Consider the following 23,055-nt stretch of genomic DNA (forward strand, 5'->3'; position numbering starts at 1 on the left):
AGCAGTGGATGACAACCTCTGCCATGAAGAGCCTTGGTCTGTCCAGGCTGTGCCCCACCTCTATGTCCCCAGAGCAGCTCTCACTGCACCCCTCCCCTGACTTCCCAGCCTTCGGGTCCTCCCACCAGTTCACAGTAAACCTGCCCACAGCCTGGGGTAATTGGCTCGTTTACTGCCCATGGAAAACTCACTAACTCTCTGCATCCATTTCAAAATTACCTCTTTTGTTCATAAAGCCTTCCAGACCCTATGCCACCCACAATCAGACATAAAGCCTTCCTCTCAGCCTTTGCTGGCTCTGCCTGCTTGTCCCTCTATTTGGCATTGGCATTTATTTTATGCACACTCCATTGCAGGTGTGTCTGCCCTCCCTCCATTGCAAGTTTCTTGAGGGTGGGGAGTCTGCCTTGGGAATCTATGGAAGTCCTCTTGCCTTGGGGCCTACTTAGAACATGGTAAAGGAGTGGTCAAGGTCAATGGAAAACGCATTCGCTTGTTCAACAAATTGTAATGGAATGCCTGTTCTGCGCCACATAGAGGGACACAGTGGAAAACAGCAGACTGAGGTCCTTGGCCTCATGGTGCTCACTGTCTCCTGGGAAACCAGTGTGAAGGTGCTGTACCACAGTGGGCGTGAATTGGATGTGGAAAAACTAAGCAAGGAAAAGAGAGGCAGGCAATGTGGAGCTGGGGATTTTGATTCGCAATAGGTTGCTCAGGGAAGGTGACACATTTGAGCAAAGATGGAAGGGAGGTGAGGGCAGGATCCTGGCAGATGTGTGGGAGAGTGTCCCAGGTAGAGGGCAGAGCAAGCAGCAAGGTAGCAAGGTCCTGAGGTGGCTGTTCCTGAGCGAGGTTGACAACAGGGTGAGGAGAGATAGAATCACGTGTGTTTGCTGAGGGGGTGGGGGTAGGGCAACCTGTGCAAACCCATTGGGAAGACGGGGGCTTCCCCTGAGGAGGTGGGAGTCCCCAAAGTGTCCTGAGCCCTGCCTCTATGTCCCCAGAGTGCCTCGGGCCCCAGGGCAAGGCATCTGCATTTCATCCGATAGCTGTGCCCCGGGTCCACTCCGGACTTCCTTCATAACAAGGTCTGATTTAGCAGGACCCGTCTGACTACTGTGTCCAGGGCAGAGTGAAATTGGGGAAGAGGGACTGACACTCATAGTCACGACAAATGCCATACTTTTTAGAGTCACACATAAAGGACCTTTGCAAGGCCACCTTTCAGACTTGTTTGCTGTTTGTGGGGTTTATTTTGGTGGCGGGGGAGGGGGTAGGTGGGTGGCGGCAGAACTGGCGTGTTGCCTTGGGGATACCTTTGTGAACCCCACCAGCAATGTCAAGAACGTTGATGCAGCCGGGCGCTGGGCGCGGTGTCTCACACCTGTAATCCCAGCACTTTGGGAGGCCGAGGCGGGTGGATCACCTGAGGTCAGGAGTTCGAGACCAGCCTGGCCAACATGGTGAAACCCCGACTCTACTAAAAATACAAAATCCCAGTGTGGTGGTGGGTGCCTGTAATCCCAGCTACTCAGGAGGCTGAGGCAGGAGAATTGCTTGAACCTGGGAGGTGGAGGTTGCAGTGAGCCGAGATTGCACCACTGCACTCTATCCTGGGTGACAGAGCCAGACTCCATCTCAAAAAAAAAAAAAAAAAAAAAGAATGCTGATGCTGTAAGAGACCCCAGAGAGCAGCTCCTGCTCCCCTTTTAATGATAAGAATCAGGCCCAGGTGGGGTGCAGTGGCTCACGCCTGTAATCCCAGCACTTTGGGAGGCCGAGGTGGTGGATCACCTGAGGTCAGGAGTTCCAGACCAGCCTGACCAACAAGGTGAAACCCCATCCCTACTAAAAATACAAAAATTATCAGGGTGTGGTGGCGGATGCCTGTAATCCCAGCTACTCGGGAGGCTGAGGCAGGAGAATCGCTTGAACCCAGGAGGCGGAGGTTACAGTGAATGAGATCATGCCATTGCACTCCAGCCTAGGAGACAGAGTGAGACTCCTTCTCCAAAAAAGAAAAAAAAAAAAAAAAAAAAAGGAATCAGGCCCAGAAAGAGGGAATGAGGAATGAGCAGCATTTTAAAAATGGCAACTGTTGTGGATCACAAGGTTAGGAGTTTGAGACCAGCCTGAGAAACATGGTAAAATCCCATCTCTACTAAAAAAACAAAAACAAACAAACAAAAAAATTAGCCAAGCGTGGTGGCAGGCGCCTGTAATCTCAGCTACTCAGGAGGCTGAGGCAGAATTGCTTGAACCCGGGAGGTGGAGGTTGCAGTGAGCCAAGATCGCGACACTGCACTCCAGCCTGGGCGACAGTGTGAGACTCCATCTCAAAAAAAAAAAAAAAGAATTAAAAATGGCAACTGCAGGCCAGGCATGGTGGTTCACGCCTGTAATCCCAGCATTTTGGGAGGCCGAGGTGGGCAGATCACCTGAGGTCCAGAGACTAGCCTGACCAACATGGAGAAACCCCGTCTCTCTGAAAAATACGAAATTAACTGGGTGTGGTGGCAGGCGCCTGTAGTCCCAGCTACCCAGGAGGCTGAGGCAGGAGAATCGCTTGAACCCAGGAAGCAAGAGGTTGAGGTGAGCCAAGATCACACCATTGCACTCCAGCCTGGGCAACAAGAGTGAAACTCCGTCTCAAAAAAAAAAAAAAAGGCTGGGTGCGGTGGCTCATGCCTGTAATCCCACCCACCACTTTGAGAGGCCGAGGCAGGCGGATCACTTGAGGTCAGGAGTTTGAGACCAGCCTGGCCAATGTGGAGAAACCCTGCCTCTACTGAAAATATAAAAATTAGCCAAGTGTGGTGGCACATGTCTGTAATCTCAGCTACTTGGGAGGCTGAGACAGGAGAATCGCTTGAACCTGGGAGGCGGAGGTTACGGTGAGCAAAGATTGCTGCCATTGCACTCCAGCCTGGGCAACAAGAGCAAGACTCTGTCTCAAAAATAAATAAATAATAATAAAAAGGATTTTTAAAATGGCAACTGCAATCCCATTTAGAGAGTGGCTCCTCCTCTCCCCACTGCAGGAATCCTTTCGGTTCAGGTAAAGAGAAACAGCTTGTACCTTTACATTACACATTACACGGGGTAGACACAGAAGGGCCTCAGTCACTAGCCAGACGGAAACTTGGTGTGGGTGGAGGGTGGGGACTACAGTCTGCTGCGTGTGCAGGCCTTCTGGATGGGATGGGGCTTGGAGGTGAGAATCTAGAATGGGTAACCCAGCAGCATGGTGAAGACTTCAAGGCGGGACAAGGCAGGGCTGTTCGGTAATGTGGTGGCTGGTGGGAGCTATCCCATTGGAGAGTCCCCTCTCTTCTGCTCCCTTCCCCTCCTCTGAAGGAGACCGGTGCCTAGAAGGTCAAGGGCCCTTCAGTTTCATCTCCATCTTCCCCACAGGACCCGGCCGGCCTGGCACGTCACTGGCCCTTGATGGGCTTTTGTAGATTAGGATTGTATTCCCACAAGGCGCCGGCGTGGAGAGTAAAAAGTAGGAAATCCTTTGGTCACTGACCCACTTCCCGCTTTTCATTCAATATGAAAGGAACCCAGAGCAGGGACGCGGTGGCGCTGGTGCTGCTGAAGAGGCCTGTGTCGTGCTGAACAGCCCTGGCTTCTGCGCTCCTTTCTCTTCCTTGTCCCAGCCCTGGGCAAGAGCAGTGCTGTGGGAGGGAGCCGCCCCGGTGGCTCCTTTCCCACCGTCCCCGGCAGCCTCCGGGGTCTGGTGGGGAGGGGGTGAGGGAATTCGGGAGGGGCAACGGGCGCAGCCATCTGGTGAAATGCAGACTCCCGGTCGGGCGCCGTGGCTCACGTCTGTAATCCCAACACTTTAGGAGGCCGAGGTGGGTGGATCACCTGAGGTCAGGAGTTCGAGACCAGCCTGGCCAACATGGTGAAACTCCGTCTCTACTAAAAATACAAAAATTAGGCCGGGCGCGGTGGCTCAAGCCTGTAATCCCAGCACTTTGAGAGGCCAAGGCGGGCGGATCACGAGGCCAGGAGTTCAAGACCAGCCTGGCCAACATGGTGAAACCCCGTCTCTACTAAAAATACAAAAATTAGCTAGGCGCGGTGGCTACCCGGGAGGCTGAGGCAGGAGAATCGCTTGAATTCAGGAGGCGGAGGTTGCAGTGAGCCGAGATCGCATCACTGCACTCCAGCCTGGGCGACAGAGCAAGACTCCGTCTCAAAAAAAAAAAAAAAAAAAAAAAAAATTAGCGGGCCGTGGTGGTGGGCGCCTGAAATCCCATCTACTCGGGAGGCTGAGGCTGGAGAATCGCTTGAACCCAGGAGGCAGAGGCTGCAGTGAGCCAAGATAGCGCCATTGAACTCCAGCTTAGACGACAGAAGCGAAACTCCGTCTCAAAGAAAGAAAGAAAGAGGCCAGTCGCGGTGGCTCACGTCGGTAATCCCAGCACTTTGGGAGGCCGAGGCGGGCGGATCACGAGGTCAGGAGATTGAGACCATCCTGGCTAACACGGTGAAACCCCGTCTCTAATAAAAATACAAAAAATTAGTCAGGCGTGGTGGCCGGCTTCTGTAGTCTCAGCTAGTCGGGAGGCTGAGGCAGGAGAATGGCGTGAACCCGGGAGGTGGAACTTGCAGTGAGCCGAGATTGGGCCACTGCACTCCAGCCTGGGCGACAGAGCGAGACTCCGTCTCAAAAAAGAAAGAAAGAGAGAGACAGAGAGAAGGAAAGAAAGAAAGAGAGAGAGAGAAGGAAAGAAAGAAAGAGAGAGAAAGAAAGAAAGAAAGAAAGAAAGAAAGAAAGAAAGAAAGAAAGAAAAGAAAGAAAGAAAGAAAGAGAAAAATGCAGACACCCACGTCGCTTGGGGCCCGAGGCGCCGTCGAGGCTCTAGGTACCCGCGGCCTGAACTGTGCGATGTGGGCAGGAGAGGTGGTGGAGTCCAGCTTCAGCCACCGGGTTCCCCGCGGGTCTCTCTCGGCTGCTGTTTGGAACCAGGAAACCTCTTCTCAAGGGTGCTGGCTGCTCTCGCCAGCTCACCAAAGGCCGCGGCACCCACAGTGGAGCTAAGCTATCGAGAGCTACCAAGTGTGGCACCTAGTAAAGGCCAAGAGACCAGAGTTCCCGCCCTGGCTCAGCCACTGACCCATGTGGGGACTTCGGCAAATCTCCAGGCGTTGGGCCCTCTGTGCCACGAGGAGGCTGGGTTGGAGGGCCTGGAAGAGTCTTCCCAGTGGTGCAGCTCTGCAGATCCATTCTAATAGAGAACCACCTCTGAGAAGGCTTTCCCCTCTATGGGAAAAACAAGTCGAGTTGGAATGCAATTCCCACCAAAGAGCAGACGGTGAGGGGAGGGGACCCGGGGCTGGTAACAGGGAGGGGTGAGGGGAGGCACCTCGTGGTGAAGTAGTTCACAGGAGGCTAAGCGGTGTGCGGCAGGGGCCCTGAGAAGGCCTGGAAGCCAGTCAAGACCCCCTATCCCTGAAGATCTGCACTTACAAGGACTCCATATTTACAAAGGTTCCTAGGTGCCATATTGAAAGATCTTGTTTCATTGTAGGGTCTTCACAGCAAGTTCCCTTAATACTTATATATAAGATTTTATTTTATTTCTTTGGCTTTGTTGTTGCTGTTGTTGTTTTGTTTTGCTTGTTTGTTTTTGGATACAGGGTCTCACTCCAGGTTGGAGTGCAGTGGCACGATCTCGGCTCACTGCAATCTCTGCCTCCCGGGTTCAAGCAATTCTCGTGCTTCAGCCTCCCCAACTCGGCCTCCCAAAGTGCTAAGATTACAGGCATGAGCCACCTCGTCCAGCCTATTTCTTTGTTTTGAGACAAGGTCTCGCTATATTGACCAGGCTGGTCTGGAACTCCTTGCCTCAAGTGATCCTCCCGCTTCAGCCTCCCAAACTGCTGGGATTACAGATGTAAGCCACTGCATCTGGTTCATATATATATATATATATATATATATATATATTTGAGATGAGATCTCACTGTGTTGCCCAGGCTGGTCTCGAGCTCCTGGGCTCAACCAGTCTTCCCACTTCAGCCTCTCAGCCTGTCAAGTAGCTGGGACTACAAGTGGGCGCTTGTTCAACAATCCCATTCCACCCCTACCCCCCAAATCCACTCTGTCTACACTTCCATTGATTTTTTTAGATGGGGGTCTCACTATGTTGCCCAGGCTGGTCTCAAACTCCTAGCCTCAGGTGATCCTCCTGCCTTGGCCTCCCAAAGTGCTGGGATTACAGGCGTGATTCCTTTTTTTTTTTTTTCCCCTGAGACAGAGTCTCACTCTGTCACCCAAGCTGGAGTGCAGTGGTACGATCTTGGCTCACTGCAACCTCTGCATCCTGGGTTCAAGCAATTCTCTGCCTCAGCCTCCTGAGTAGCCGGGATTACAGGTGCCCATCACCACGCCCAGCTAATTTTTGTATTTTTAGTAGAGATGGGGTTTCGCCATGTTGGCCAGGCTGGTCTCGAACTCCTGACCTCAGGTGATCCACCCACCTTGGCCTCCCCAAGTGCTGGGATTACAGGCGTGAGCCACCACATCTGGCCTACAGGCATGATTCTTTTCTTTTTCTTTTTCTTTTTTTTGAGACGGAGTCTCACACTGTCACCCAAGCTGGAGTGCAGTGGTGCCATCTCTGCTCACTGCAACCTCAGCCTCTCAGGTTCAAGCGATTCTCCCCCCTGAGCCTCCTGAGTAGCTGGGATTACAGGCAGGTGCCACCACACCAGGCTAATTTTTGTATTTTTAGTAGAGATGGGATTTCACCATGTTGGCCAGGCTGGTCTTGAACTGCTGACCTCAGGTGATCTGCCCACCATGGCCTCCCAAAGTGCTGGGATTACAGGCGTGAGCCACCGCGCCCGGCCAGGCATGATTCTTAAAAGGAGGCTGGGTTGGCCCAAGGTACTCAAATGAAGACTTTGGGAACTGTGGGAGGGTGGGTGGAGTGTGTAGGCGGTGGGCCAGGGGACCAGGGTTTCATTTTTGTTGAACGATGAGGATTCCCCTTAGTCTTTTAGGGGCCTTGAACTGACAGGAACTGAAAACCTCTTTAAATAGCATTTGCCACACTTCATCCCATTTCTTATTTAATGTTTTCGTAACTTCTCTAGGCAGCCAAGCAGCTTAAGGGATTCTGGTTTGAGGTTCTCCTGTGTGGATGGGCTTTGCCTGTTTCCAGGTAGGGCCCGGGCAGAGGCCTAGAGTATCCTTCATTCCCTCAAGCCCTTGCACGCTGACCTGGGTGCTGCTGCTGGAGGTATCCTCAAACTAACGGGCATTGAGCTTTGCTGCAGAGAAGGCAGCCTGCCTTGGGCTCCCTGAGTCTAGGGTGTGCCCAGGCATCCCTGGCTTTCTGTCACCTTTTCTTTCTTTTTTTCACCTTCCAAACTAGTCTTTAGGCCTCTCCTGGTTGGCCTTTGACTGGTGACAAGCAGACCGTCTTCACTCAGTCTCCCTCACCACCAAGACTGGCAGTGGTCTGGGTGGATGAGGCGGGTGGAATCACCTTTGATAGAGGACACTGAGGCTCGGAGCCCTCAGGTGACATGTGAAAAGGCATACCAGGAAATCAGTGACAGAGCCCAAAGCCTCTATCTTGTCCCTTCCTTCCAGCCTTACTCCCCACTCCATCTCATCTCCCTTCTGTTACTGATTAGTAGACATGCAATACATATACATGAAAGTTTCTGCTAAGGCAGGAGCCCACTGGGCCACAGGCCTTGCTCAGGCATGTTGCCGCACACGGGCAGGTGTTAAGGAGAAAATCTGGCTGTGAGGAGCCTCCATTGGTGGGTGGGCGGCTGGGGGGATGGGGAGGAGCAGGGAGCCATCTTTGGATCTCTGTCACTCAGTGATGTCATAGTCATGTTCTGTGAGTTCATGTTCTGACGATGACCAGTTTGTAGTTCAGCTTCAGGCCAAGTGCTTCAGCTCCATATAAGAGGTAGCTTTCTTGAGAGCAGAGATCGAAATCTTTACTATGCAGAGGATGGAAATACTTCCTGCGCGTAAGCGCAATCCTTTCATCATTCGAAGTATGTGGGGAGAAATAGATGGTCAATGGGCAGGGTTGGGGCAGTGGGGCAGGGAAGCATGGATCTTGAGGGTGGCAACTGGGGGCCAGTTTGGGTTGGGAGATGCTCTTATTTCTCTGGTTTGCCCTTGAAGCTGCTGCCTCTGGGAATGCCCTGGGTGTGCCCATACGTGAGTACGTGTATACATGTGCTGCTTGTGAGTTGGCATGGGCTTGTGTGACCCTTGTCATCCATCCAAGGGCCCACCACCCTGGTTCCCCCACCAAGGTGCCTGCCAACTGTGCCGTGTCACTTGCCACTGTGGGCAGTTGCTGGGCAGTAGCTGGACCCCAACTTGAATCTCTGGTCTAGAAAGGCCTGGCAACCTTGAGAGGCTAGGGTGCTCTGGCAGAGGCGAGGTATTGGTCAGATCACTTGTGGAAACTCTGCTCCCCTCTAGGCCTTGTGGAGACAGGGGAAGAGGGAGTGGCTTGGGCAGGTCAGGCCCTGGGAAACTGCTTGTAGAAGGAGCAGGGAGGGGCTGTCTGTCTGGAGAAAAGGCCTGGCCTGCCATGAACTCTCTGAAGGGTGAGGGATTACCCTGTGTGGAGATGTTGACCTTAAGGCTCAGAGGTGGCTGGAGATGGAAGGAACTGCCATGAAGGAAGATGGTAAGCTCCCTATGAGTGGAGGTATGCAAGCAGAAGGCAGGCAACCACTCAGCTGGTTCTAACAGGACAGAGGGAAGGATGAGGTGGCCTTAAGATCTCTGAACTCCTGAGTCTGTAGTGGGGACCTGGGTTAGTGACACAATACCTGCCTGCTCTTGTCAAAAGCAGCACTATCTCTGCCTTTTTTTTTTTTTTTTCGGAGTCTTGCTCTGTTGCCCAGGATGGAGTGCAGTAGCATGATCTTGGCTCACTGCAACCTCCACCTCCCAGGTTAAAGCGATTCTCCTGCCTCAGCCTCCTACAGGCATGCATCACCACACCCGGCTAATTTTTTTGTATTTTTAGTAGAGACGGGGCTTCATCAGATTGGCCAGGCTGGTCTTGAACTCCTGATCTCGTGATCCGCCTGCCTCAGCCTCCCAAAGTACTGGAATTACAGGCATGAGCCACCGCGCTTGGCCTCTATCTTTGCCTTTTGATCTGGATTGGAACCTTGATGATGGGAGCCAACAGCACCAGCTTCAGGGGCTCAGGCTTGGCTGGGAGGCTCAGAGGAGTTGGTAAGAGGGGGCGTAGGGGTGAAGAAGCAGGTGCCCTGTGAAGCCAGATCCTTTGCACACCTCAAACTCAGCCACGGTTTCTGGAAGCAGCATTTGGAAAATTCATGTTCTGGTGGGGCTTATTTCTGAATATAGGACTCATAAATAGCTGGATCTCTTGGCCTTTCAAAGAAAAGAAAAACCAAACTCATGACATCTCTTCCTTTGCATTATTTTCTCCAACTGTCAATCTTTAAACTGCTCTTTTTCTCACCCTTTCATTCTTTCCAGGCAAGGGCCCTCAGATACTTTCTTTCCAAATACGGCTGATACTTGCATTTGAAGTGGAGTATTTCTTCCTTGCGTGGGACTGTCCTATGCAATGTAGGATATTTAGTATCCCTGGCCGTTCCTTCCTCTTATTGAATTCCAGCAACACCTGCCAGTCATCCAGGCACAGGCCCCACGAATTTCAGAACATCCCTTACAGAAGTGACACTACGGCTCCTATACTTTGAAAAACATTGCCTGAATCCCCAAAGAAGTGACTAGCTCAAGGCCATACCACCAGCCAATGGCAAAGTGGAGATCAAGTCAAATCCCATTCATTCATTCATTCATTCACTCATTCATTCCCGAAGCTTTAATTCTTTGCTCTAGGGTGTGTCAGGAGAGCAGAGGGAATGAGGGCCTTGAACCGAGGCAGTGAAGAGGGTAAGAAGAAAAGTGTTATTCTTTGCCCACAAGACTACAATTTCTCACAAATTCTCTGCTCTTGCCAAATTTTGTTTTCCTCTTTTAGCCCGTCGGTTCCGCAATTTCGGGCGCAAATAAAGACCTTCTGGCATTTAGTGGAAAGAGCCTAGTTGAGCACGATCCGCAGAAGCGGAATCAGGTGGCTTTCGGATAGGCAGCGAGATCCGAGGACCAAATCCCGAGGTCTTGGCGAGCAAGCAGCTGCCCTCCGCCAGGCATCGAGGAGCGAGCTGCCGCCGCGTTTCTGTCGCGGCGCCGCGGCCGAACCGGGTAGAGGTGGTCTACCATCGGCCCTTCGTGGTGGGCCCAGGGGTGTTTCCCCGGGCAGGGGAGCTGACTGGAGGCCAGGGGCGCCAAGGCCGCGGTGCGGTGGGAGCAGAGGGCAGCGCAGCGGGGCTGGACTTCATCTTCCCACGCCAGAGGCCGAGGCCTCCGGGAATCGCAGGGCCACCTCTTCAAAGCCCTTGGCGATCCCAGTTCTGTTCCCCGAGGGGGCTGGCGAGGTGGGCGGGGCGGGCAGGCGAGACTAGGTCTTTCCCTGTTTGGCCTCCGTAGCCGGCGCCGGCGGGTCGTTCTGTTTGAATGAATGATCCCAGCAGCCGCGCCCAATGGGCGTCCACGCCTGCTTAATATGCATGAGGCCCGCAGCCAATGGCCAGGCGAGGAGGCTGTTTTAAACGGCAGAGCCCGCTGGCCAATCAGGCGGCTCTCGTGGAGGCAGCTAGCGCGAGGCTGGGGAGCGCTGAGCCGCGCGTCGTGCCCTGCGCTGCCCAGACTAGCGAACAATACAGGTACGTCTCGCACCGCCCGCTCCCGCTCCCGCCGCCGCCGCCACCGCCGCCGCCGCCGCCGCCGCCGCCGCCGCCGCCGCCGCAGCGCCCGCACAACTTTCCGGCCCGCGCCGCCGTGAGCGCGCCCTGCCGCCGCCTCCCTCTGCCTCTACTCCCCATTCCCTTCCCGCCCCCTCCGCCTTCCCTCCTGCTAGGCGGCCGGGAAGGAAGAAGCAATTCAGGTGTTTCAACTTTTCCAACGCGTTCCCCGAGCTCCCCGCTTTCGGGGGTCGGCCCCCTCGGCGGACGCCCGCCCGTGGCGGCCCCAGGGGCCGCAGCCGGGAACCCAGGGCCCCCGAGGCCAGATGTTTGGGCAGCTGCGGCTGCGGCGGCTGGGCGAGCAGAGGGGCGGCTGCGGGCTGTGGGCTCTGGGCTCGGGCGGCGCGCGTCCCGGCGCTGGGCGGCGGCAGCGGGAAGGGGGCCGGGAGCTCCCCGGCCCGCGACGGACTCCGCTGGGGAACGGGCGGCCGGTGCCCGCCGGGGGCTGCGCGGCTGGTGCCCGCCGGGGGCCGCCGCACGGGCAAACTTCGCTCCCGGGCTTGGCCCGGCGCCGCGCGGGCCCGCAGGCTACGCCGCTGGCTCTGCGTTAACATGGCCGTCGCGGAGCGCCCGGTGGCCCGGGGGGGCGCGGGCCGGCCGCCCCCCGCTCGCCTCCCGCCCGCCCGGCGCCGCCGCCGCCGCTAACATGGCTGGCGCGGCGCTGGCCTCCGGCGAGGGCAGGGGAGGCGGGCGGAGCGGTCGGCGGGGCGCCCGGCGGGCTCCGGCCTCGGCCCCGGCGCCCGCGGCCCGGGGCGGGCGGCGCGGAGGGCCGGGGGCGCCGCTGCGGGCCCTGGAGCGGCCGAGCGTCATGGCTGCACGGGCGCCTTTGTTATCCCGAGGAGTGCGCCCCGCGCCGGGGGGCGGGGAGGTCCGGCCCGGGCCCCCGAGCCCCCGGGCGGCCCGGGCGGGGCGGGGCGGGGCGGGGCGGGGTGGGGGCCGACGGGCGGGCGGCGGCGGCGGGGCCCGGGCCGCTTTGTTCGCCGCTGTCGCCGCCGCCCGCGCCGGCCGCGCGCGGATCAGCCATTTTAGCGAGTGGGACTCCGAGGCGCGGCGGACGCCGCCACCAGTGCCGCGGCTGCCGCCGGCCCGGCCGCACACCCCCCGCGCACCGCCACCGCCGCCGCCCCCGGCCCCGCGCGTCCCCCGGGGATGACAGCGGCGGATTTCAGGGGCACTTTCTTTCATCAGGAGGCTTTTGACAAAATGGAAGGTGAATTACGGGTGTCCCGGTGACCCGGCACGGGGGCCGAGGCGGGCTGCCTGCTGCCGGCCGGGACTCCCCCGCTCCCGGTCCCGCCCCGCCCCGCCCGGGCCGCCGCTGCGGGTCTCTGTTGGGCAGCCTCCCGGGCGGCTGCTGCCAAGGGGAGCTCTTTAGTTTTACATGATGACCTTGGGTGTGGGAAAAGGAAAAGATGGCGGGAAGCTGGGGGGTGGGACAGGGACGATGACATGCCGCAGCTGCATTTTTATTTGGAAACTTTGGAGAAAGTGTTCTCGGCTGGACCTGCGTTCTGGGTTACAGATGAGCACGGCTAGCCCTTTTTATACACCCTCCCCCTTTAGATAGTGACGAAGTGATGAATTGAACTAATAGTACGGGGGTACCTGCTCACTTTCCAGATCTCCCGTGTTGTAAAGCCGTTTTTTTTAATAAGCCAAAACACATCAACAATAGTGACAATTTCAGATGTCCCCTACATATAGTTCTCCTGCTTTGGCCTTGTGTTCAGCAGTGGTAAGAGTTGTTGTTTTTAATTGTGTTAACAGTTAGCAGATGACCAGATAGTCTTAAGTCATAGATTTCAAGCTTCTATCACCCCCACCAAATGTGTCCTCTCTCTACCCTTCCCACTTTGTGATTGTAGTTTCCAAAACATAGCAGTTCTGTAGACGTAACACTGAGTACCCTACTTGGGTCGGCTCCATTTGGAGCACTTGATCGCTTTTGAGAAGTAACTCGCAAACCAGCGCGCTTCGTGCTGGTCAAAAGTTACATGACAAGCGACAGTGAAGCTGATTTCTTTCCTACTCTGCCTTCTGCCACTGGTGTCCGGCATTGGGGGAAGGGGACTTCCTAACAGCAAGTGTAGTTTTAATTTTGCTCTGCCTTTGGTACGTCTTGTACTTCTTGTCAATTCCTCCTTGCTTTTCCTCATTGTATTTCTTTGTTTCTCTTTTATCACAGTCAGGATGGCTAAAGGTGACCCCAAGAAACCAAAGGGCAAGATGTCCGCTTATGCCTTCTTTGTGCAGACATGCAGAGAAGAACATAAGAAGAAAAACCCAGAGGTCCCTGTCAATTTTGCGGAATTTTCCAAGAAGTGCTCTGAGAGGTGGAAGGTATTTTTCTTTGGTACCCTTCAAACTAGTCTTAGTTGGGTTTCTTACTTTGGGGTTACTTACCTTCAGAGTTTCTCCCAGATAGCTGCTTGCTTCCTCTTTTACTTTTACTTAGAATCATTTTTGCTTGTCTTAAGAATTTTGTGTGTGTGCTTTTATTTTTTTAAGGCCCTGCACAGGTTTCAGGCCTTTACCTACCCCCTTTTGCAAGTGGTTCTAGCAACTGCCAGTTTAATCACAAGAAACTGAATAGGTATGTGTTCACTGCATCGAGGGATTTAACGAGTCCTGTTCTTTGCAGACGATGTCCGGGAAAGAGAAATCTAAATTTGATGAAATGGCAAAGGCAGATAAAGTGCGCTATGATCGGGAAATGAAGGATTATGGACCAGCTAAGGGAGGCAAGAAGAAGAAGGATCCTAATGCTCCCAAAAGGCCACCGTAAGTGACTTAGGATTCAAGATAACAATTAGTACCTTTTCTTCTGCTTGGAGGATTTGGTTTTTTGGTCGTCCTGTATTTCATTTCAAAATGAAATATTTTTAAAAAGATACTTAAAAGATGGCAATACCTCTGCAAACCATTCTGTACTTGGGCTTTACGATGCAGTGCCAGCGTTGTCTGTGGTTAAGGCTGAAGTGTTTGTGGGCTGTGCTTGCACATTCACAGTGGTTGTCTGTTGGCCTTTCCATTGTGAAGGAGGCACTCTAGTTTTGGTTGTCAGGGTCCTTGAAGTATGTTCTTTATGCCTTTCCTAGTAACTGAAAGACTGGGACAGCACCATATATATATGCGCGTATATATACGCATATATATTATATATGCATACACACACACACAGAGCACCATATATATATGCACGTATATATACGCATATGTATTATATATGCATACACACACACAGAGCACCATATATATATGCGCGTATATATACGCATATATTTTATGTATGCATACACACACACACACACACACACATATATATATTTGAGATGGAGTTTCGCTCTTGTTGACCAGGCTGGAGTGCAAGGTGTGATCTCGGCTCACCGCAACCTCCACCTCCTGGGTTCAAGTGATTCTCCTGCCTCAGCCTCCTGAGTAGCTGGGATTACAGACATGCACCACCATGCCCGGCTAATTTTTTTTATATTTTTAGTAGAGATGGGGTTTCTCCATGTTGGTCAGGCTGGTCTGAAACTCCCAACCTCAGGTGATCCGCCTACCTCGGCCTCCCAAAGTGCTGGAATTACAGGCGTGAGCCACGCACCATATATTTTTCTAACCTTATATATTTTAGAACCTACAACTTTGTAGCATTGTATATGGTATCATAGATTACTTCACTTTAGGGAGAAGTCATAGTGGTAGGAGGGAGATGCTTCTCAGGAATGTGGGATTTCAACTTTAACTCAAATTTTTTGTGGTTTCTCATGTAATGTATGTAATTCTTTCAAGGTCTGGATTCTTCCTGTTCTGTTCAGAATTCCGCCCCAAGATCAAATCCACAAACCCCGGCATCTCTATTGGAGACGTGGCAAAAAAGCTGGGTGAGATGTGGAATAATTTAAATGACAGTGAAAAGCAGCCTTACATCACTAAGGCGGCAAAGCTGAAGGAGAAGTATGAGAAGGTAAGGTGGGGCTGGTAGCCTGGACTGGTGAGCAGGCAGTGGCTCTGCTATCAGTAGGTTGCAGGGCATGTGGCAGCTTTGCTGGGCTGAGTACTTAGCATAGCGCTCAAGGGCCCATCCCCCTGCAAGGTAGCTACGGGTGCTGGTGTTCATGCTTTTTTTTTGACAGGTCTTTGTTTTGGGGACAACTTCAGGCTTGAAAAATTTTCCTTACTCTTTAAGAAAAAAAAAAATGGTAACAGAGGATTTGATAGTGCTACTAATGTGACTTGAAGGACACTTGAACACCCACTAACTTTTAAATTCGAATGGCTAAGAACCAAATTCATATATGGAAACACTTCAGATATATATGATAGCAGCACTGTCTTACTTGATTTCAATTCCTGTCCTCTTACCTGAGATGAGGACTGCATGTTTCTACTGTGTGTTAAAACAGCCGCATACTCATTTGAAATGTGTCCCTGTTCCTCTAGGATGTTGCTGACTATAAGTCGAAAGGAAAGTTTGATGGTGCAAAGGGTCCTGCTAAAGTTGCCCGGAAAAAGGTGGAAGAGGAAGATGAAGAAGAGGAGGAGGAAGAGGAGGAGGAGGAGGAGGAGGAGGATGAATAAAGAAACTGTTTATCTGTCTCCTTGTGAATACTTAGAGTAGGGGAGCGCCGTAATTGACACATCTCTTATTTGAGAAGTGTCTGTTGCCCTCATTAGGTTTAATTACAAAATTTGATCACGATCATATTGTAGTCTCTCAAAGTGCTCTAGAAATTGTCAGTGGTTTACATGAAGTGGCCATGGGTGTCTGGAGCACCCTGAAACTGTATCAAAGTTGTACATATTTCCAAACATTTTTAAAATGAAAAGGCACTCTCGTGTTCTCCTCACTCTGTGCACTTTGCTGTTGGTGTGACAAGGCATTTAAAGATGTTTCTGGCGTTTTCTTTTTATTTGTAAGGTGGTGGTAACTATGGTTATTGGCTAGAAATCCTGAGTTTTCAACTGTATATATCTATAGTTTGTAAAAAGAACAAAACAACCGAGACAAACTCTTGATGCTCCTTGCTCGGCGTTGAGGCTGTGGGGAAGATGCCTTTTGGGAGAGGCTGTAGCTCAGGGCGTGCACTGTGAGGCTGGACCTGTTGACTCTGCAGGGGGCATCCATTTAGCTTCAGGTTGTCTTGTTTCTGTATATAGTGACATAGCATTCTGCTGCCATCTTAGCTGTGGACAAAGGGGGGTCAGCTGGCATGAGAATATTTTTTTTTTAAGTGCGGTAGTTTTTAAACTGTTTGTTTTTAAACAAACTATAGAACTCTTCATTGTCAGCAAAGCAAAGAGTCACTGCATCAATGAAAGTTCAAGAACCTCCTGTACTTAAACACGATTCGCAACGTTCTGTTATTTTTTTTGTATGTTTAGAATGCTGAAATGTTTTTGAAGTTAAATAAACAGTATTACATTTTTAAAACTCTTCTCTATTATAACAGTCAATTTCTGACTCACAGCAGTGAACAAACCCCCACTCCATTGTATTTGGAGACTGGCCTCCCTATAAATGTGGTAGCTTCTTTTATTGCTCAGTGGCCAGCTCACTTAGGGCTGAGATGAAGGAGAGGGCTACTTGAAGCTACTGTGTGATTTTGTTTGTGTCTGAGTGGCATTCAGATGAAGTCTGGAGGAGTTAGGAGAACAACATAGGCAAGGTTCAGCAGCCTTCCAAGGTATAGGAAGGTGGGTGATTAGGACTGAGGCTATCTAGGTTTAACTTTTGTCCCACGTCCACCCCCTATTTTGTGGGGCCAAATGCATTGCTAAACAGCAATTTCAGAGTGTATGGTGTGTCAAAAATTAAGGCCTTATTTTTTTTCTCTTTCACCCCTACCCCCCGTGCTCCTGGCACATATCACATTATTTGTGGTGCCCAACATTTGGGGTCTTGAGCCTGCTGCTGGTCTCCTGGATGCCAGTGAGGGTATGTGGGATGGGGTGGTGGGGTAGGGGACGGTATCCTTTTTTTGCTCCTACTTTGAAACACCAAACACCCCAAGGAAGATGATAGGCTCCATCTTGGGCCACCTGAGCTATAGGGCAGGCTAATGGAATCAACCATTTCTAAGCACTAAATGTATCATGAAAAGTTGAATGGCCTACTCATAAGTTTAGCTCATTCACTGGAAATGTAGATTGATGTTCAATGTTAAACTGGAAGGAGCTTGGTTTGTGTGTCAGTGGTTATATTAGTGGGTAGTGTAACATTTTATCCAGGTTGGGGTGAGGGGAGATGGCCACAGTAGCAAGTGGTGACACTAAATACCATTTTGAAGGCTGATGTGTATATACATCATTACTGTCTGTAGCAATGAAGGATACGGTACTGTGTTGTGGGTGAGTGTTGCTATTGCCCAGCATTAATATTTGGGTGTGTATGAGGCTATGAAACACGCAGGAGTGTTTTTGTGGTATTAATTTTAAGAGAAAGCAGCTTTTTCTTAAAATTCACTGTTCAGAAACTTGCATGTCTGGAGGCGGTGTCCTCTCCGCCCTGTCGGGTCCTGGATGAGTACGAGTTATGGTCACGGTCACAGCCTGATCTCTATGTGTTCATAGCCATTTGCTCTCCCATCAGAACTGTTTGTCCTGAATGTGTTCCTCTAGTTCTAGAAAATGACCACTAATTTAAAAAACTCGGTTGTGAGGTTTGCCCAGAGGCACTTGTTCCAGAATTTCCCCTCCTGCTTCAGCCATGTCCTTGTCACTTGGCATTCTAAGCTAAAGCTTTAGCTTCCCAATTCGTGATGTGCTAGGCCAGGATTCGGGAGCTGTTGCCAGCCTCGTCAAATATGGAAGAGAAACAACCTGCGGTCAAAAGGGAGTGATTTGTTAAGTGGTGCGCGTCTATCTCATAACTAGATGTACCAACCAGGGAAGGGCAAAGGATGGAAAGGGGTAACTTTTGTACTTCCAAAGTAGCTAAGCAGAAGTGGGGGAGCAGTTTAGCCAGATGATCTTTGATTAGGCAAACATTGAGTTTTAAAGAGGCTGTCAAGTTGAGGCCACTTGGTCCATTAGCTGGGGCAGCAAGATCACTACTCAACGTTTTCACACTGTGGCAAGATTGCTCTTCTATTGGAATAATGCCCTAGTTTCTCTGAGATGATGTAAGTGGCATGATGTTACCTAAGGCTTAGGCTTAGCTTGATTTCTGGGCCCACTGTCTGTGTTCTTAAGATGCCAACCTGTTGCTTTTTTTTTTTCCCCCCATTTAAAAGGATAGTACCTACTCCCTCTAACCACCTCACCCCATTCTTGAATGACATTTTATCCTTCGGAAAGAACAAGGCTGTGATGTAGTGACTATTGTCTGTGTCTCCTGTGTGTGTCTGTTCTTGTCACAAATGTATTTGGGGACGTTGGATGCATTCATTTTCTGTAATAAAGTTTCTTAATCACTCTTCCCAAAAAGTAATCAGTGGGCTGTCTGCGATCTGTCTGAGATACTGAACCTCTGTACTTTTGGTTGATTATCATCAAGGTTTTAGAAGTACAAACTTTGTGGTAACCATAGATCTGAACTACTAACATTTAGTGGAATGATACCATCAAAATGACTTTAAGTGTTAAGGACTCCAAAGCCCCAAGATCAACCTCCTGGCCCGAGGCATAAGGGGGAGTTGGCTCTGAAGCCCTGGACCAGGATAAATAGGCAATTTGCAGGATGCTAACGAGCTACTATTTGATAAAGTGGTTGGGTACTTGTAATCAGCCAGCCCTGCCCACAGGGCTCCTCGAGGCCAAGGGTCTGGGCTTAGTTGGCTGACTCAGCCATGCCCAACAAGGAGTTCTGGAGGAGAGCCACAGGGACCGCTTGCTGTTCTTGGCTCCCAGCTCAGTTTTCTGTGGAGCCCAAGGCTACCTGGTAAGGAAAGGCCATTGAGCCAGCTTGGCGGCCCCAAGCTTCCCTTACTGCTTCAACCAGAGCAGCCTCCCACCCTGTTTTATATGTTGGGCATCCTACGATTTCAGCTTTCAAAAGAAGCTGGGATACCATATCAATAAAAGGAAAAAGACACACATGATCATCTCAATAGACACAAAAACCTTGACAAACACTTTCATGATAAAAACAAGGGTAGAAGGGAACTTCCTCAACCTGATACAGGACGTTTAGGAAAACCCATGGGTTTATTCATGATTGTACTAGAAGTTCTAGCCAGGGCAATTAGGCAAAAGAAAAAGAAAACATCCAGACTGAAATTGAGAAGACAAAGCTATGTCTATTTGTAGATGATATGACCTTGTATACAGATAACCGTAAGGAATCTCCAAATAAAACTGCTAGAAAAATGAATTGATCAGCTGCAGTATACAAGATTAACATACAAAAACTAGTATTTCTATATACCAGCCATGAACAATCTGAAACTAAGAAAACATTCTCTTAAATATCTACAATAACATCAAAAAGAATAAAATATTTAGGAATGAACAATATAAGTGCAAAACTTACATGGGAAAAGTACAAAACATTAAAGACCTAAGGAAATAGACATTCCACGTTCATGAATGGGAAGGTTTAATATTGTTAAGATGGCAATACTCCTGAAATTGATCTAGAACGCAATCTCTATTAGAATCCCAGCTGGCTTCCTCTAGTAGAAATCAGGCTGATTCTAAATGTCATATAGAAATTCAAGAGATGCAGGAGATACCCAGATCAATCTTGAAAACAGTTGGAGGATTCACATTTCTTGATTTCAAAACTACTTTATTAAAACTTTTTTTTTTTTTTTTGAGACAGAGTCTTGCTCTGTTGTCCAGGCTATTGTGCAGTGGCACAATCACAGCTCATTGCAGCCTCAACCTCCCAGGCTCCAGGCATCCTTCCACCTCATCCTCCCAGGTAACTGGGACTACAAGTAGCACCACCGCACCGGGCTAATTTAATTTCTTTTAGAGGCAGGGTCTCACTGTGTTGCCCAGGCTGGTCACAAACTCCTGGACTCGATCCTCCTGCCTCGACCTCCCAAAGTGTAGGGATTACAGCACACCTGTGAGCCACTGCACCTGGCCTGATTTGAAAACTTACAACAAAGCCAGGTGCAGTGGCTCATGCCCGTAATCCCAGCACTTTGGGAGGCCGAGGCAGGTGGGTCACTTAAGGTCAAGTGTTCAAGACCAGCCTGGCCAACGTGATGAAACCCCATCTCTACTAAAAATACAAAAAAAAAAAAAAAAAAAAAAAAAAAAAAAAATTCCAGGCATGGTGGCGCATGCCTGTAGTTTCAGCTACTCTGGCCGGAGGTTGAGGCAGGAGAATCGCTTGAACCCAGGAGGCGGAGGTTGCAGTGAGCCAAGACTGTGGCCACTGCACTCTAACCTGGGCAACAGAGTGAGTGAGACTCCGTCTCAAAAAAACAAGAACAAACAAAAAACCCAAAAACTTAAAGCTACAATAATCAAGACGGTGTAGTACCAGCATAAGGACAGACATATAGGCCAATACAATTGTGAGTCCAGAAATGAACCCAGACATTTGTGGCCAACTGATTTTTCAATGGGGATAAAAATAACATTCAATGGGGGAAATAATTTTCAACAAATGATGTTGGGACAACTGGATATCCATGTGCAAAGGAATGAATTTTGACCCTTCCCTCACAGCACATTCAAAAATCAATTCAAAATAGATGAAAGACCCAAATGTAAGAGCTACAACTATAAAATTCTTAGTAGGAAACATAAGTGTGAATTTCATGACCTTGGATTTGGCAACAGTTTCTTAGGACACCAAAAGCACATGCAACTAAAGAAAACAATAGATAAGTTGAACTTCATTAAAATTAAAATAAAACTTTTGTGCTTCAAACAGTACCACCCGGAAAGTGAAAAGACAACCTACAGAATGGGGGAAAATATTTGCACAACGTATATCCTATAGGGATCTAGTATTCAAAATATATAAAGAACTATTACAACACAGCAATAAAAAGACAACCCAATTTAAAAAATGAGCAAAAGATCTTAACAGACATTTCTCCAAAGAAGATGTATAAATGGCCAATAAACACATGAAAAATCCTCAGCATCATTAGTCATCAAGAAATTTAGATCAAGACTATAATAAGATACTACTTAACACCCACTAGGATGGTTATAATAATGATAAAAAAGGGAGCTCTTTCCTTTCACTGCTGCGACTACAGCCATGAGTATGCTCAGGCTTCAGAAGAGGCTCGCCTCTAGTGTCCTTCGCTGTGGCAAGAAGGAGGTGTGGTTGGACCCCAATAAGACCAATGAAATCGCCAATGCCAATTCCCATCAGCAGATCTGGAAGCTGATCAAAGATGGGCTGATCATCCGCAAGCCTGTGACGGTCCATTCCCAGGCTCGATGCCAGAAAAACACCTTGGCCCACTGGAAGGGCAGGCACATAGGCATAGATAAGTGAAAGGGTACAGCCAATGCCCGAATGCCAGAGAAGGTCACGTGGATGAAGAGAATGAGGATTCTGCACCGGCTGCTCAGAAGATACTGTGAATCTAAGAAGATTGATCGCCACATGTATCACAGCCTGTACCTGAAGGTGCAGGGGAATGTGTTCACAAACAAGCCGATTCTCATGGAACACAGCCACAAGCTGAAGGCAGACAAGGCTCACAAGAAGCTCCTGGCTGACCAGGCTGAGGCCTGCAGGCCTAAGACCAAGGAAGCATGGAAGCGCAGTGAAGAGCGCCTCCAGGCCAAGAAGGAGGAGATCATCAAGACTTTGTTCAAGGAGGAAGACACCAAGAAATAAAAGCTCGCCTTTTGTCTGTACATACTGGCCTCCGTGAATACATAGATCAGCCATTAAAATTAAACAAGCCTTTATCTGCTTGCCAAAAAAAAAAAAAAGATAAAAAAGGAAAATAACTAGTATTGGTGAGGACGTAGAGAAATTACAGTCCTGGTACATTGCAGGTGGGAATGTAAAATGGTGCAGTCGCTATGGGAAACAGCTTGGAGATTTCTCAATAAGTTAAACATAGAATTACCATATGGCTCATCAGTTCCACTCCTATGTATACACCCAAAATAATTGAAAACAGGTATTCAAACAAATACTTGTACATGAATATTCATGTACATATTTTTTTTTTTTTTTGAGACAGAGTCTCACTCTGTCACCCAGGCTGGAGTGCAATGGCACGATCTTGGCTTACCGCAACCTCCGCCTTCCGGGTTCAAGCGATTCTCCTGCCTCAGCCTCCCGAGTGGCTGAGATTACAAGCACGCACCACCACATCCGGCTAATTTTGTATTTTTAGTAGAGACAGGGTTTCACCATGTTGGTCAGGCTGGTCTTGAACTCCTGACCTCAGGTGATCCGCCCGCCTTGACCTCCCAAAGCGCTGGGATTACAGGCATGAGCCACCATGTCTGGCCTCATGTACATAATTTTTTTTTTTGTAGACAGAGTCTCACTCTGTCGCCCAGGCTGAAGTGCAGTGGCGCGATCTCAGCTCACTGCAACCTCTGCCTCCCGGGTTCACGCCATTCTCCTGCCTCAGCCTCACGAGTAGCTGGGACTACAGGTGCCTGCCACCATGCCAGGCTAATTTTTTGTATTTTTAGTAGAGACGGGGTTTCACCATGTTAGCCAGGATGGTCTCAATCTCCTGACCTCGTGATCCGCCTGCCTCGGCCTCCCAAAGTGCTGGGATTACAGTTGTGAGCCACCGTGCCTGGCTCATGTACATAATTCTTAATAGCCAAAAAGTGGAAACAACCCAAATGTCCATCAAGTGATGAGTGGATAAAATGTGGTATATCCATATGAAGAAATATTGTTCAGCCATAAAAAGGAGTGAAGTACTGATACATGTTACAACATAGATGAACTTTGAAATAATTATGCTAAATAAGCCAGTCACAAAAAATTACATATTGCATGATTCCATTTATATGAAATGTCCATAACAGGTAAATCTATACAGAAAGAAAATAGGCCGGGTGCAGTGGCTCATGCCTGTAATCCCAGCACTTTGGGAGGCAGAGGCGGGCGGATCATGAGGTCAAGAGATCGAGACCATCCTGGCCAACATGGTGAAACCCCGTCTCTACTAAAAATACAAAACTTAGCCGGATGTGGTGGCGTGCGCTTGTAGTCCCAGCTACTCGGGAGGCTGAGGCAAGAGAATCGCTCGAACCCGGGAGACAGAGGTTGCAGTGAGCCGAGATTGAGCCACTGCACTC

At 50.1% G+C, this 23,055-nt stretch overlaps 1 protein-coding gene and 1 pseudogene across 5 annotated transcripts; both read left to right on the top strand.

Annotated features, from left to right (window-relative positions):
• Positions 1–7,874: 7,874 nt before the first annotated feature.
• On the top strand, positions 7,875–18,282 carry HMGB3 (high mobility group box 3). 5 transcript variants are annotated; one of them, XM_016944430.3, is made up of 5 exons: positions 7,875–8,037; positions 13,037–13,191; positions 13,493–13,632; positions 14,647–14,821; positions 15,298–18,282. In XM_016944430.3, the coding sequence occupies exons 1-5, from the start codon at positions 7,983–7,985 to the stop codon at positions 15,433–15,435; spliced, it is 663 nt and encodes a 220-aa protein (XP_016799919.1). In that variant the 5' UTR covers positions 7,875–7,982; the 3' UTR covers positions 15,436–18,282. The 5 variants fall into 5 exon arrangements, with proteins under 5 accessions (XP_016799919.1, XP_016799918.1, XP_024208784.1 ...); XM_016944429.4 differs by lacking the exon at positions 7,875–8,037 and adding an exon at positions 10,663–10,773; XM_024353016.3 differs by lacking the exon at positions 7,875–8,037 and adding an exon at positions 10,731–10,994.
• A 2,673-nt stretch (positions 18,283–20,955) lies between these two features.
• On the top strand, positions 20,956–21,662 carry LOC473820 (large ribosomal subunit protein eL19-like; annotated as a pseudogene).
• Positions 21,663–23,055: the final 1,393 nt, after the last annotated feature.

The sequence above is a fragment of the Pan troglodytes genome, chromosome X (genome assembly GCF_028858775.2).
Source record: "Pan troglodytes isolate AG18354 chromosome X, NHGRI_mPanTro3-v2.0_pri, whole genome shotgun sequence".
In the NCBI taxonomy this organism is placed as follows: Eukaryota; Metazoa; Chordata; class Mammalia; order Primates; family Hominidae; genus Pan; species Pan troglodytes.

Excerpts from the sequence above, each read along its gene's own strand:
- HMGB3 (XM_063804584.1), top strand. The coding sequence starts at position 12,001 with ATGACAGCGGCGGATTTCAGGGGCACTTTCTTTCATCAGGAGGCTTTT. Across the intron at positions 13,192-13,492 it reads AGTGCTCTGAGAGGTGGAAG|ACGATGTCCGGGAAAGAGAA; the intron begins GTATTTTTCTTT and ends TGTTCTTTGCAG. Across the intron at positions 13,633-14,646 it reads AATGCTCCCAAAAGGCCACC|GTCTGGATTCTTCCTGTTCT; the intron begins GTAAGTGACTTA and ends AATTCTTTCAAG.